Source organism: Mustela nivalis (assembly GCF_964662115.1).
Source record: "Mustela nivalis genome assembly, chromosome: 15".
Taxonomy (NCBI): Eukaryota; Metazoa; Chordata; class Mammalia; order Carnivora; family Mustelidae; genus Mustela; species Mustela nivalis.
Window position 1 is genome coordinate 78,443,270 of NC_139034.1, and position 15,241 is coordinate 78,458,510.

General features: G+C 52.1%; 1 protein-coding gene across 2 annotated transcripts; it reads left to right on the plus strand.

Moving 5' to 3' along the window:
* Nucleotides 1–1,298: 1,298 nt before the first annotated feature.
* Nucleotides 1,299–6,104, plus strand: ZIC2 (Zic family member 2). 2 transcript variants are annotated; one of them, XM_082701286.1, is made up of 3 exons: nt 1,299–2,456; nt 4,294–4,457; nt 4,682–6,104. In XM_082701286.1, the coding sequence occupies exons 1-3, from the start codon at nt 1,385–1,387 to the stop codon at nt 5,024–5,026; spliced, it is 1,581 nt and encodes a 526-aa protein (XP_082557412.1). In that variant the 5' UTR covers nt 1,299–1,384; the 3' UTR covers nt 5,027–6,104. The 2 variants fall into 2 exon arrangements, with proteins under 2 accessions (XP_082557412.1, XP_082557413.1); XM_082701287.1 differs by having other exon boundaries at nt 4,645–4,775.
* Nucleotides 6,105–15,241: the final 9,137 nt, after the last annotated feature.

The window sequence follows — 15,241 nt, forward strand, 5'->3', positions numbered from 1 at the left end:
AGCGGGAGGGAAGGGGGGAGGCCGGGGCGGGAGACGCGGGGGCGAGCGGGGGAGGGGAGAGGAAAAGGAGGAAACAAAAAAATAAAAATAAATAAATAAATAAAAGGCTGCGGCGTCGGCTGCAGAGCCCACCGAAATAAACAGAGCGGAGCCCACCGCACCCATGAAGGGGGGGCGGGGAGGTGGGGTGGGGACCTGCTTTGGCTTCTTCGCACTTGCTTGGATCTCGGACTCCGGTCGGTCCTCGGGAGCGCGGCTGCTGCGCTCCGGGTCCAGCGTCTGTGGCCGACGGGCGAGAGGCAGCGAGCGAGCTAGAGATCACTTTTTTATTGTTGTTATTGTTTTTCAGCCCAGCCTCCCCTCCTCCCCTCCCTCTGCAAGCCTTCTCCCCTCCCACAGCCCCCGTCTCTCCTCCTCCCCCGCCTCCTCCTCCCGCACAACTTAAAGAAAGAGGGAGCGGCGCGGCAGCTTCCTTCATCTGGGGGAATTCGCGGCTGCTGCAAGTTTACTACGCGAGGCGCAGCCAATGCCAAGCGCGGAGGACGAGGAGGGCTAAACACCGCGGCCGCTGCGCCGAACAATACCCGCCGCGCGCGGGGCGGCGCGAGTAGGGCCGCGGGGGAGGGAACGGCCGACCCAGCGCGCAGCGGAGAAGGCGCCCGGCCTCCGCCCGCCGCCCCAGTGCCCCCGCCGCGGTCAGGTGGAGCCGTGGGCGCGCCGGGCCGGGGCGCCCAGCGCAGATCTCGCCTCCGTCCCCTCCTCGTCCGCTAGCCTAGCCGGTGCACAGCCGCCGCGCTCGGGCACGGTGGCCCCGCCGCGGCTGTGATTTCATTCTGCGGGCGCCGCTTGGCGCTGCCGGGCCCGGGGTCCGCGGGGCGTGCGAGCGAGTGAGTGTGTGCGTGCGCGCGCGGGTGCGCGCAGGGGTGGGGGCCGCGGCGCTGCGCTCGCCCCCCGTCGGCCCCCCTCTCCACTCCGCTCCCCACACCTCCCTCCTGCTCCCTCCTCCCGCCCGCCCTCCCCTGCCCTGCCCGCCCGCCCCCGCCGCAGCTCCTTTAATACACTTTGGTTCTCCGCCTGGCTTTGGACTCTTCTCCTCCTCCACCTCCTCCTCCTCCTCCTCCCGCGCCTCCTCCGCCGCCGCCTCCTCCTCCTCTTCCTCTCCGCGCCTTCGCTCCGCGCCCGGCCGCCCGAGGCAGATCCAGGCGGCGGCGGAGGCGGCGGGCGCACGAGCGCGGCTCCCGGGGCTGAAGCCGCCGCCACCACCACCACCGCCGCCTGCGCTCGGAGCCGGGCGGCCGCTGGACGCACCGCGCGCGGGGCGGGAGTGGGAGCGGAGGAGGTGCGGGGCTCGCCGGGGCCGGCGGGGCGGGTGGGCGCGCTGGCCATGCTCCTGGACGCGGGGCCGCAGTTCCCGGCCATCGGGGTGGGCAGCTTCGCGCGCCACCATCACCACTCGGCCGCGGCGGCGGCGGCGGCCGCTGCGGAGATGCAGGACCGCGAACTGAGTCTGGCCGCGGCGCAGAACGGCTTCGTGGACTCGGCGGCCGCGCACATGGGCGCCTTCAAGCTCAACCCCGGCGCGCACGAGCTGTCCCCCGGCCAGAGCTCGGCGTTCACGTCGCAGGGCCCCGGCGCCTACCCCGGCTCTGCCGCGGCTGCCGCTGCAGCCGCCGCGCTTGGGCCCCATGCCGCGCACGTCGGCTCCTACTCTGGGCCGCCTTTCAACTCCACCCGGGACTTCCTGTTCCGCAGCCGCGGCTTCGGGGACTCTGCGCCGGGCGGCGGGCAGCACGGGCTGTTTGGGCCAGGAGCGGGCGGCCTGCACCATGCGCACTCGGACGCGCAGGGCCACCTTCTCTTCCCCGGCCTCCCGGAGCAGCACGGGCCGCACGGCTCGCAGAATGTGCTCAACGGGCAGATGCGCCTAGGGCTGCCCGGCGAGGTGTTCGGGCGCTCGGAGCAGTACCGCCAGGTGGCCAGCCCGCGGACCGACCCCTACTCGGCGGCGCAGCTCCACAACCAGTATGGTCCCATGAATATGAACATGGGTATGAACATGGCAGCGGCCGCGGCCCACCACCACCACCACCACCACCACCCTGGTGCCTTTTTCCGCTACATGCGGCAGCAGTGCATCAAGCAGGAGCTCATCTGCAAGTGGATCGACCCCGAGCAGCTGAGCAACCCCAAGAAGAGCTGCAACAAAACTTTCAGCACCATGCACGAGCTGGTGACCCACGTTTCCGTGGAGCACGTCGGCGGCCCGGAACAGAGCAACCACGTCTGCTTCTGGGAGGAGTGTCCGCGCGAGGGCAAGCCCTTCAAGGCCAAATACAAACTGGTCAACCACATCCGCGTGCACACGGGCGAGAAGCCCTTCCCCTGCCCCTTCCCGGGCTGCGGCAAGGTCTTCGCGCGCTCTGAGAACCTCAAGATCCACAAAAGGACCCACACAGGTAACTGCGGGCCGGCTCGGGATGGGGCGCGGGGAAGAGAGAGGCTGTGGTTGGTTGGCTGGGGGAAACGCGCAGACCGCCAGCTCCTGCTCCTGCTCCTGCTCCGGGATGGGAGGTGTTTTGTGTGTGCGAGACAGCCAGCGGCTTGTTTTTGTTGGAGAAAGAAAGAATATTATCGGGCTGGGTTTTTTCCATGAACGGAAATTGGGTTTTAAATGGTCGGTGTAACATCAAATGTATGTTTTGGGGGGTGTAATCCCTTCGTTTGCTCAGCCCCGGTTAATAATTTCCGTTCTAAATAGAACGCACAAAATAAAACTGCTCTCCAACTCGGTGCCCGGGAATCGAGCCTAGAGAGGATTTTGCCAGCTTGTCTGGATGTGCTTTTCTGCTCCGACTGCGTGTCTGTGTTTGGGTGGCTTATGTGTTTTCCCACTTCTTGTACTCGCGGTCCAAAAATCCTTCCCGGGACTGTTTTCCCCTTAAATGAATTTGTTGTGAGTCCAAGCTGTAAGGTATTTCTCATTTAAAGAAAGAAAGAAAGAAAGAAAGAAAAGAAAAAAGAAAAAGGTGTTTTTAAAGCCCATTTCGGAGTAGATCACGGGGCTTTACGGTGGGTTCGCAGTAGTTTGTGAAATTCTCTAATGGGTACCAGAGGGTTTGCGATTCCAAACTTGGACCAACAACCCGGTCAAAGAAAACCCCGGGGCACCACGGCCCCGCAGGGCAATCGCGTGAGAAGAGGAAGCTGCAAAAAGAAGGCGCCTCTAGACTCATAGATTATTCATCTCTGACCAGGTCCCAGCCAAAATCGTGCCAGACGATTTCCTAAAAGAAAGCCAAATGTTTTAGCAACTTCCCCCGTCAATATTTACTCCGAAGTGGGGATGCGCCAGCGGCCTATTGTTCTCTTCCGGGAAGGGAGGGAGCCGAGGTGCGAGACAAGCTTTTAACAAGGTTTAAAATTTGAGAAATTTATTTGCATGAAATGCTTTCGAGTCCTGTGTCTGAGCGGATGTCTTTAAAAAACAATTTAGGTGCTAATGGAATTTAACGTTAAATGCTCCCCTTTCCAAGAGGAACGTTGTTTGAGTTCTCACACCTCTAAATGACTCCAAGCATTTGGAATTCTGGCAACAGGATGCAGGGACCGCCAGAAAATTAAACAGGGAGATTTTGAAAGGCTTTGCTGAGCACCCCCCCACCCCCCAGCCTGTGCCTTTGCCTTGGCTATATGCTGTCTTATCTCTAATATTTGCCTTTTTCCCCCGACCTATTTTAAAATGACTAGAAGTGAGACTAAGAATAACGGTTAATTTAATTCACAGAATTTTGGATGAAAAATACTGGCTCAGTCATGATCCACAGCTCCATCCCCAAACAACATAGCAACTCCAAATGTAATTGCCTATTGGCCCCAGAGACAAACCGACAGCAGCCCAGCAGCCTGTGTGATTTTGATAATGCCCTAAATATTTTGTCATAATAACAGCTTCTCCATGGCCAGACCAATTGTTAGAAACTGCGAGTCCAAGGAGTCCTGTGGAAAGGTGGGCAGGGCCGGGTGCTACCTGAGATTCATTATAAATAGGATGAAATGGGTGTCAGTCTGGAAGAGAATTAAAATATGAAATAAATAAGCAGGAAGGGCAGGTGGGAAGGCGGTTAATTTCATGTTAGTTCTGCCGCAGAGACAATCCGACCTGTGAGGGGACCGACCCAGGCCCTTCCAGGTCCTCTTTAACTTGGGGAAGCGGCCTTGCTCCTTCCAGAGTGGGTGGGGGCTCTGGGGGGCTCTGGGTGTGCGGGCAGCAAGTGCCGATGTTTCTGTCCACAGGGGAGAAGCCGTTCCAGTGTGAGTTCGAGGGTTGCGACCGGCGCTTCGCCAACAGCAGCGACAGGAAGAAGCACATGCACGTCCACACCTCCGATAAGCCCTATCTGTGCAAGATGTGCGACAAGTCCTACACGCACCCCAGTTCGCTGCGGAAACACATGAAGGTACCACCGGGGAGGCCGGGAGGACCGCGAGGCGGCCGGACCTCGGTGCGGGGCCGGCCTGGACAACCCTGGCCAACCTGGGAAGGCCAGGGTTCCCTGGGGACCGGACGGTGTGGAAGTAGGGGGGGCATTTCTGGGGGTCCTCCCCCCGGGAGCTCGGCCCCACAGCAGCTGCACTCACACCCAGTCCCCTTTGGTCTCCCCTCCCGGCTTTTGTCTTGCAGGTCCATGAGTCCTCCCCCCAGGGCTCGGAGTCCTCTCCGGCTGCCAGCTCGGGCTATGAGTCCTCCACGCCCCCGGGGCTGGTGTCCCCCAGCGCCGAACCCCAGAGCAGCTCTAACCTCTCCCCGGCAGCGGCGGCGGCAGCCGCAGCAGCCGCGGCGGCCGTGTCCGCGGTGCACCGGGGCGGAGGCTCGGGCGGCGGCGGCGCGGGCGGCGGCTCAGGCGGAGGCAGCGGCGGGGGCGGCGGCGGGGCGGGAGGCGGGGGCGGCGGCAGCTCTGGCGGGGGCAGCGGGACAGCCGGGGGCCACAGCGGCCTCTCCTCCAACTTCAATGAATGGTACGTGTGAGAGGCCCCGGGCCTCTCTCCCTCTCCCTGTCCCCACCCTGGCGCAGCCCTCCGGGGGACCAGCGCCAAGGGCACCCTGTGATGTGTTGTTAAAATTATGAATCTGATTTTTATGATGATGAAAATGATTTTACCAGCAGAAGGATTTTTAAAAGTTTTTTTAAAAAAATAATCTAGGCATGAAAAGCAAAAATACCCCTTCCAGAGTCTCAGAAGCTGAAAACTTAAAATAAGAAATAAAAAAATTAAAAAAATAAAAAACCCATAAAAATATTGAACAAAACCCCATCCTTAACCACCTCCAACCCCACCCCCCTTTCCTTCTCGCCCAGTTCCCAGTCTTCTGACAAACTGTACATAGCAAACTTCTTCCTTCTCCAAGGTGGTTTTACTGGCTTCTTGGTGTATAGACGTTTGTCCATTTGTAACTCTCCGGATTGCGTTCCTTCCTGCCTTTCTTCCCTTCCCCAAGTGATGGGCTTTTTCTTTTTCCCTTTTTAGTTTACCCGGTTTCTTTTTAAGTAATGTGGAAGAAAATGGTTTATTTTGTATTGTGGTATTGAATATTGTGTTCCTTTTTATGAGGCAACTTGATTGTAAACTTCATGCAACTATAGACTGGAAAAAAACCGAGCCGTGCCAAAGTCTCCCTTCTGTTTCTTCAACACATTCATCCACAGCGCGCACACACACACCACCACCAACGCTTGTGAATGTATTTTTCTGTTAGCTGGGTTTACATGTGATGTTTTAGTGCTTTTGCAAGTTCAATTTGTTAGTTCCTGTATGAAAGATTGTGGGGGAAATAAACGTCGTGCCGTTAGCTTTTCCGTAATAACACCCTTCCTTCTGTAAATACCCGTTACCATATTTATCCATTTGTAATTAAATTATGGTATTAACTTGCTACAGAGGAAACAATATTTATAAAGAATGTTTCTTAACTATAAATATGTACAATTGTGGGCATAAACTGTTTCAGATTTTTTATTTGAAGGTTTTAAGTGGTTTGATCATTTCTTGTGATATGTTTTGAGAGTAATGCATACAGAAATATAATAAAATGTGTTGAAACTGCATGAACATACTATTTTTTTCTAGCAAAGTTATTAAAGAAAACGGGAAGCTGAGGGTTGATGTGAGTATGGTTCGGCCGCCTAAATGAATAGGAGGTACCACCTTGCGTTCTGGGGAGGAAGGTATGTGTACGCACAGAAACCAGACCAAACTGCCTCTTTGGCAGAAAGTCTCAAAATTATTTTCTATGTCCTTTGTTTGTAGCTGAGAGTGAATTAAATTTTTGGAAGGGCCCTGTGAGGAATGGGGGCAGGAACCTTCAGAGTTTCTAATGGCTCCATTATCTGAGGGAATGCCTTTCTTTCAGCTATTTGGACTGGATTTAAGAGCACTAAACATTTCCTTATTCTTTGTTTTCCCTCTTCCCTGCCCCCCCCTTTCCTCTCCCTCCCTCTGAAAAGCTGAGGTATAGTTATTTTTAATTGCACGTTTAAAACTGAACTGAGTACTTTGTTTTTGAACTTGGCCCAGTGATTAGAGCTTTAAGGGCCCTTTCCTACCAAAAGTTTTTTCTTGAAATTTTAGAGAGCTTGCTCAAGAAATTTTGCTTATCTTCACAAAGCTGTGCACCAAAAACTAGAATGTCCAAGAGAAGGTGATAGAGAGTACATTTGAATTTAGGAAAGCAATAAACCGTTGCCCCAAGACAAAAGAGAATCCTTCAAGAATTCGGTAAGATAGAATAAGAAAAAGATTGAAATGGTCAGGTGGACGTGAGTGAGGCAGAGCACCAACCGCCAGCTTTCCTCCCCTGCCCTGTAAGAACTGGTCTGGATTTCAAACAAGATGCTCTAAGGAAGAAGGTAAAAAATAGTTTTAATGTTCTAAGGGTAGGAATGGGGGAAATTATTTAAGTCCCTGAGACATCAAAACATCTCCATCTCTTAGTATCCTCAGAGATTTTCTTACAGTCCTTGAGTCACCCTCCACCCAAGTATGGCTGCGACTGTGGTGACACCTCCCTAGGATGTCCCAGTGAGCTCTCTGGACCCTGCGGGTGGGGTGGGGGGTGGCAGGAGACCCTGGGCGCTGGTGGGTCTCTCCTTCCCCTTCAGGGGAAGATGCAGGGTCCAGCAGGCCGCTGTTTGGAGAGCAGGGCAACCCTGACCTCCCGGAGGCCACCTATTCAATGGGGAGGAAAAGACTCCAGCCTGGGGTGTGCATGCCTGTGTGTGTGTGTGTGTGTGTGTGTCCCCCAGAGGGTGACAGAGGCCTGGCTAGTCCTCCCCAGCAGCCCAACGAGCTGCCCAAGCACCAGCTCCTGAAGCAATCAACCCCCTATTAAATTCAAATTTATAACCCCTAATAATATTAAGGAAAATTATTAAAATAATTGGCATATGTTACTGATCCTTGGGAGAGTTCATTGAACACATTATAAGCTGTGAGGAAAAACTTATAGTTTTTCAACCCCCCCTTCCCAACCCAGGCCACCTCCGGAGGAGGGGGCAGAGGAAATCAGTTTGAATATTTATCATAACTTGGGCAAGAATGAGATGGTCTATCCTAAATGTTTTAAACTTTTTAAAAAAATTTTTGGTGAAAATTATTGGCTTTGAAGCACACCACCCCCCACCCCCGCCCCCACCCCCCTCTAAAGGGAAGAGTGGCACGGAAGTAGGGGGGCAACTTTAGTATCAACTCAAGGTTTGGGGCTTCTCTTCTCTCGTTGGGCAGAAGAAGGGAAAAAGCAAGAAGAGGCAGACGGCCTCGGTGTGCAGTCGGCTGGCCGGCTTTCCAGCGCTGAGAGCTGCCGGAGGGCCCTTTCGGTCCGGCGGCGCTGATTCTAGTTTTCAGCAGGAAATAAAAATGGGAAGGCGCCTGGCGTGCGGAGGAAGATCGCAGGCTGGGAGCGGTCTCCCGGGCCGCCCGAGGATGTGAGGAGCGACCCGGGGCCGCTTTCCTGCAAAATGGCTCCCAGTCCTCCGGCCCTTGCGTCGCACCGCTTTGTCCACACTAGTCACCGAGCCGGTGGTGTGGCCCACTCCACGCCTTTCTCTCCCGCCCTTCGAATCCCGGAGACAGGATGGGGGGAGGAGGAGATGGCCAAAGTGGTCGAGGGAGTCAGAATTGCTCAACTTGCCAAGCGCGAGGGGGGCTGGCGGCCCAAGATTCTGCATCGCCAAGAGGCGCCTGGGCCTGGGGGGTGGGGGACGCGTCCGTCTCCCCCCGCTGTCTAAATGGACCTGAAGTCTAACCTGCCCTCTTCTGGACTCCAGAACTAGAAAACTGAACCCCATCTTCGCTTCCCTCAGGGAGCCAGAGCTGCGCCACTGGTTCGCTGCCCGCGGGGAGTCCGCACTGCCTCGGCCTAGGGCCGGTTTCTGCCGGTCACAGCCATCAACTTGAACTTCAGAGCGGCCAAGCTCGCTCCCTTTGCGCTCCGCTCCATCCACCACCAAATTACTCCCCTCACGCGAGAGCCGCTTTATCCAGAGGCAGCTGGAACCCCCTCGGGAGGCCCATCATTATTATTATTAATTATCGTGATCCTCACTGCATTATTAATGACCACAATGATAACTGGCATCGGTATCAGCTTTTCCCGGTTCAATGAAGTCCCCCATGACCCAGGCGGGGAGGAGGTCACTCTTGGAGCAGAGGCCGGGTTGATTCTGCTCGGGGCGCGAGCAAGGGGAGGCTGCTAAGGTCGAGGCCCCGCGCGACGCGAATGGAGGAAACAGGTCCCAGGCCCTGCACACCCCGTCCCCGCTGTCCCAGCCCCTTTCCTTTCGGCCGGCACCTTCTCTCTTCCTCCTCCTCCCCACCCCCTGTCCCTTTTGTCTTTTTCAGACGGATGTTTTCGGGATCCAGTGGTGTATTTGCCGGCCCGAAACTGTGAGGTCTAGGGCAGATTACAGACTGGACCGGAGTTTCGGGCTTCCCTGTGCACTGCGTGGTTCTCCCGCATTCCAGCGGTGGCTGGGAAAGCCTGGGGTTTCCGAGTGATCGGTCGCCCGGCCGAAGTAGGCAGGACTGACTGGGGGACGTGTGCTCTGGTCAGTCCCTGGTGAGCGCAATGGTAGCACACCTGGACATGCAGGGGCCCGCCAGGTACTGCCTTGGGACTTCTCTGTATCAGTCCACTGACCTAACCCAAAGGGCGGGCCAGGCCTGTGTCCAAGAGCAATAAGGCCTCAGAACCTCACCAAGACTTGGTTGAACCTTTGGGTGCCTTTTTACTTAAATGGGCACGTGCCCCAGAAAGCGACCCACGGGATCCAAAATGTGCGTTCAATAAGTACTTGAAGGTTGATTGATTATATAGTGTGATACCGCCTTGGTGCTACAAAAACTTGGAGCTCCTCGGCCCACTGCTACCCCCAGCAGACCGCAATGAACGGTTTCTATTTTTAACTGGCAGCTTAGAACAGGGCTGGAGACGCATGGCCCTCCTCGCTAACCCCCCTCTCCGTGCCCTCAACAGATTGTTGCAAGGGTTTTATTTTAGGGAAGAATCTAGATCCTTCCAGCCTGGATCCAGTGATGGGGTATAAACCCTCAGGTCGTCCCGCTGGGCTCCTGTGAAAGAACAGGCAGTCTTGGCAGTTTGAACAGGGTGTTACGAATGAGAACTTCTGTAAACCATAACCAGGGCAGCCCAAGGGTTCGAGTTCACGGTCAAGGCTGTGGCAAGACAGCGGCCGCAGCTTCCACGCCCCGCTCCGCCCCCGCTCCTCCGCGGCCCAGACCGCCGCCCCGGCTCGCGAAGCCAGGGTCCTCCCACTCCCGCCCCGCCCCTCAGGACCCAGTCCGGGAACTGTCGGTGCTGGGGCCACCTCGTCGCCCTTGCACGGTTCCCTTTTGTTCCCAGGGCTCCAAGAGCTTTTTCAAGAGGTGACCACTCGCTTCGTCTCCAGCCCGGCATCCTGCCCTTGTCCCGCATCCCGCAGCCACCAGGCCGGAGCTGGGGTGGTGGGGGCCGCATTCACTTGCGTGCGTGCACACAGACAGACCCCCTGCATACACACACATTCTCGTTCACAATCTCTCTCCACGCCTCAACACACACACACGCTCACTCACTCACTCACATATGCTCGCCTCCGTCGGCATCCCCCAGGCGCCCACTCGCGTGGGTGGGATGGACCTGAGCTGCAGAGATTGGGGGCGCGTGGAGGGAAGACGCAGCAAGCGATGCACCCTCACCCTTCCACCCTTCCCCAGCTTCCCCACCCCCTAGGGCCTCCCTCCGAAAGCCCCCCACCCCCCCACCCCTTTCTGCCCTGAACTCTCCATCCAACTTGAATTTGAGCATCCACTGCCTGGGCCTTATTCCCGAAACCCGCACTTGGAGCCACCAGTGTGAGACAAGTTAGGTGGGGGATCCCCACACACAGTCCGGGTCCCTCAGCCCACTTCCCTGGGAATGGGACAGGCCAGACTGCCCGTCCTCCGCACTGGACACTCGCTGGCTCCCGCGTGTGCGTTGGGAGGTCGCTCCCTTACTTCTCCCGTAAACCAGAGGGAAAAGAAAGAGTTTTCTAACCCTCGCCCCCTTCCTCCAAGCCCTGCCCTTAGCCTTTTCTTTTCCTAACCTCTGGAAGTCAGTATTTCTCTGTCCCCGAGGCCAAACCCGGTGGCCCAGGGGAGCAGAACAAGGCGCCACGCCGCCAGAGAGGTTGCGGGCAGAAATAATAATAATGTTAATAATGTCAGAGATAATCATCCCGGTTAACGCTCGCTGACTGGGTTGCTCCTCAGAGGCTGGCGGAGGCCCGGGGCGGCTACAGACAGCGCAGGGCTCGGAGTGGGCGTGGGGTCCTCTACAGGGGAGGGTGTGGCAGGGTTCTTATGTTGCCTGCCCCCCCTCCCCCCCATCTTGGGTCTGGAACCAGGCCGAGCCTGCGACCGCCTGGCCAGGAGCCGCGCTGGGCCTCTTGCTTCAACAGCGCGCGGGTCATTCTTTCTCTTTCCTTTCTCCTGGCCCACCGGGCCCAGAGTGGTTGGCGTGGCGGAGTGTGGTTTCTCGAAACTCTTTGGAGTCGGTCGGGTCTGTTTGCCCGTTGCCCCCACCCCCATCTCCCCAACCCAGGCTTGTTCCCCCTCCCTCTCCCTGCCGGCAGATGAATGGTGGCTTTAATGATCCCGGGCGCGGCGATGGCCCGGCGGTTCTGAAGATGCTCTGACCTGTAGGGAGGGCGCGAGAGGTCAGGCGCACGCAGGGCCGGGTTTGGGCTCCTCCCAGGCCCACGCTGCTCCGATATTGATCTCGGGAGAAAGATAAACAGAAAAGCTGGACATTCGGTCATGAATACTAATGAGCCAGTGTAGGACTTTTAATTGCTATGGACTTCCTCCTTCCTTTTTCCAGTTAATCTTTATTGCAGACTTCGGAGTCAGTCTTTTCGAGCTTCGTTTTGTCTCCCTCTCTCCCCGCCCTCCTTCTTATATTTTCATTTGAAATGCCCAGGCGAAAGAGACCTGCGTCAACTTGACTTTATCCCTTTTCCCAGTGCCCCTGTGAGCGCGAGAGCCCACAGCCCGCGTTCCCAGCGGGGAGCTTCTTCTGCTCACTAATTCTGGAAATGTAGGGGATCCTATAAAATAAATTGTTTCAATGTGGCTTTGGCGAGTCTGCTTCTTGACTTCCTCACCCTTATTGTTTCAAAGACTTCGTGTGTCCTTGGCCTTTAAACTTCCTCTTGACAATTGCATCTTTTCTCCAGGCACTCAGCTCCTTTCTACTCCAAAGGGGTGTACTGCAACCCCAAACGTTCCCGTTTCTCCTCTCCAGGATCTGACACTGCCTGTGCCAACCGCAGTGTCTGAGTGTTTCAATCTAGCAGTGAATTCTTAGGCAAGCTAATTCATCAGCTTACATAATTGCCGTGGTTTCTTTCTTACCTGTAAGCAGCAGTGAACTCTGAGACAGGCACCTAAGGGAATTTCCAGAACCTACTTCTGCCTCCATTCTTAATATGCATTGATAACTCAGTTATACTGTTTTTCTTAAAATAGACCCATTTTTAGTTGAATTTTCTCTTGAAAATATATAAATGAACTGTAAATCCCATAAAGCAATTTCAGCTATGTGATCAGGAGAGGAAAAAAAAAAAATGCAAGCCCATTTCTGAAACAGACTCTGCAACGCAAGGCAAAACCAAAACATACCAAAACAAACAAACAAACACGAAAACAGCTGTATTAGAATAACTTCCAGTATTATTTTGATCTTCAAAGTTTGGGACAAAATCAACCCGCATTTCACATCATTGTCAATAGGTCCCAGCACAGAAGTCTCCTGAGGACTGTTTCACTTACACTTTTCAGTCCAAACTTTTTTCTTCACACAATGATTTATTATGTAGGTAATTTTAGGGGATACAGTTTACAGCTTGAATTATTAGACTGAACACCTCTGGCTGACACCACGACGCCTTTTTTTCAGCCTGCAGCTGTGAGTCACAACCCCATTTTCATACCCAACCGCTGCACATTCCTCCACAATGTATATTTCCTTCTTGCAAAGATCAAACATGCTTTGGTCAAAGTGTTTATTTTAAAATACAGGAAAATTAAAACTAAACACAGCTCTACCGAAAAATCCCCCAATGTATCATATTTTTTTTCCTCCTGTGCCCACAAAAAAGTAACAAGTTGTAGCATTTTCTGGAATAAAATTTCAAATCGAAGGGGAACACACAGGCACATACAGACTCGATTTTCATTTTATTATTGAAACACATTAGGAAACCTCCCACTTCTCTTCATGTTTGAATACTGTTTGGATGTCTTTAGTTTTACCATAAAAATATCACAAGCAACAACAGCAGCGTATCTTTCAGAAGATGCTGACGGGCGTCTGTTTTATTCACCAACCTACGCATAGATTATTTCTAGGATATTTTTCTATCTTAGTATTTTTCTTTCAATTATATCCTCCAGAATGTAACTTGAGGGAGAGAAGGATATTTTGAAGTATTTACCAACGGGAAGGAAGAAAGAAAAAGTAACTCAGAAACATTTCCCAAGCATCTGGGTAGGTTTTTGGTGTGCGCATGTTTCCTTTTTCCCATCGAGTTAAGGTGAAAAATGACAAGGCAAAATCATTCTTTTTCAGCATCAAAATCATGTGCAGTGGATTTTAACTGCAGATTTTGATGGACAAGTTGTCCTTCTACAGCCTACTATCTGCTGCTTTTTTCAAGCTTCTCTGGATTCCCAAATGACAGGGGTATGGACCTTAGCCACTCCTCTCCCAGGCAGTTTACTCAGCTTCTCAAGCCACGCAGCTCCTTAACGGGGCAGAAACTGGTAGGCTGTTTTTAATCAAGTCTGGAAAGCAGAATCTTTTCCCTCTGACGACTGTGCCCAGGGGTGGATCCGGCTTAATGTCTGGCGCTGCGGGCTGCAGGCTGGGCCACCCCTTTTTCAGACACAACACCAGAGAGGGGTATTTTGAAATAATCGCGTGCGGCAGAAATGTTTAAAAACTAGTATTAACCCTTCTTACTTCCCATAGTTCTGAACTAGAAGGCAAAAGAAGCCAAAAGGAAATCTGAAATGATATTCATTTACCTGCCTAAGGCAGACCAGAAACTGCAGAGACTTGATGCTTTGGGAATGTACTCTGCAGAGTCTTTCAAATTAGATGCTGCTTAAGATCCACCGCAGTAAAAAATGTTTAGTGATTTGATTGGGTAAGGCTTTTTTAGATATTAGTGACAATGAATTAGGCTAGAAGTCTCTTTCTAGAGAGAATTGGGAGGGCATATAGAAAATAATCTGTATGTGAGCCTCTTCTTCCTGTTCTTTAAGGGCAGATAAATTATAGTGCATAGTATTTGGATTTTTTTTTTTAACCTTAGATAAATAAATAAATAAATCTAGCTCTCACATGTTATTGAGAATTCTTTGCAAGAGTGGAGAATCAAGGATTTTCAAGATGAAGAACAAAACAAGGAATCAGATAAAATCTTCCCTAAAATACATGTCTTCCTCTGCTGGGTTTTTGAATGATCTCTTTGGTGATTGTTTGTCCGAAGTACTTACTAAGTTAAAACAAATGAATATTTCCCCCTGGATAGTTTAACTTCTGAAATACAAAACATTTCTAAAAGTTCTAAATGAAAATCAAAGATTTTTTATAAAGACATAGTAACAATATTTCTCATCATGACCAAACAAATTTATTGTGGACTTCCTTTCATCTTTGGTAAATTATCTGATACAAAAAACAAAAACAAAAACAAAAACACCTCACCTTGAAAATATCAACTTTTCTGTCAATGTTATGAGAAGTTATTTTCATAATATGCAATTGGAATTTTAAAATTTCATTTCTTTTTTTTAATCCAAGAAAATTAGTTTAAAAAACTGATTTAGACTAGGACATTATCAATGAAAAGTCCTAAAGTATAAATCAGACATACCTCCACTACCTCCCAGTACATCCATAAACACACCCTTCCTGATAAAAGAAAATATCTGAACTAAAGAGAGCAGTCCTATCAGTCATCTGACTTCAAATGCTTTCTAGAAAAGTCTATTATGGTTATTTTACATTATAACAAAACTGTCATCTAAAGTTTCAAGGTGACATTTTTCTAAATTTTTACTAACTTACTAATTCAGAAATGTAAAAAATCATTGATTTTATTGGGCAAAGTATTGCGTCATCTGTTAACATAAATATCTCCCATATAGTGCTCTTGTAATTTATGTAAGTTCTGTCCTTTTTGACAAGAATTCATTTGTAGTCTAGTATTCTCTTGTGCCCCCCCCCCCATTTTTGTAGTTAAAAGTTGAATGCTGAGCACTCTGAGGTTGGAAACCCTACCAACTGCTTTTTCTGGAAGCATCTGAAAGATGCTACTTTAGGTGTCCTCTCTGCTAAGCGGATCTCAGAATTAAATTAGCTTCATCACTTGCCACTATTTTTCTAAGGTTTGTGGTCCAAGTGGCAGCCCTCTCTGAAATATACCGTAGGTTCTGTCTCATAGTGGCAAAGTTCCTATCTTTGCTTCAAATTTTGTTCGTGTTTAAAATACATTAAAGTTAGTTTAAAAATAATTTTTAAAAGAGCACTTTCAAGAAGCACTTCCTCTCCTCCTGCCAGACAGCGCTGCTCCCCAACCTCTTGGCGGGAACCCTTGCTTTCGATTTGTTTGTTTCACGCATTTCCCTAAAGAACCGG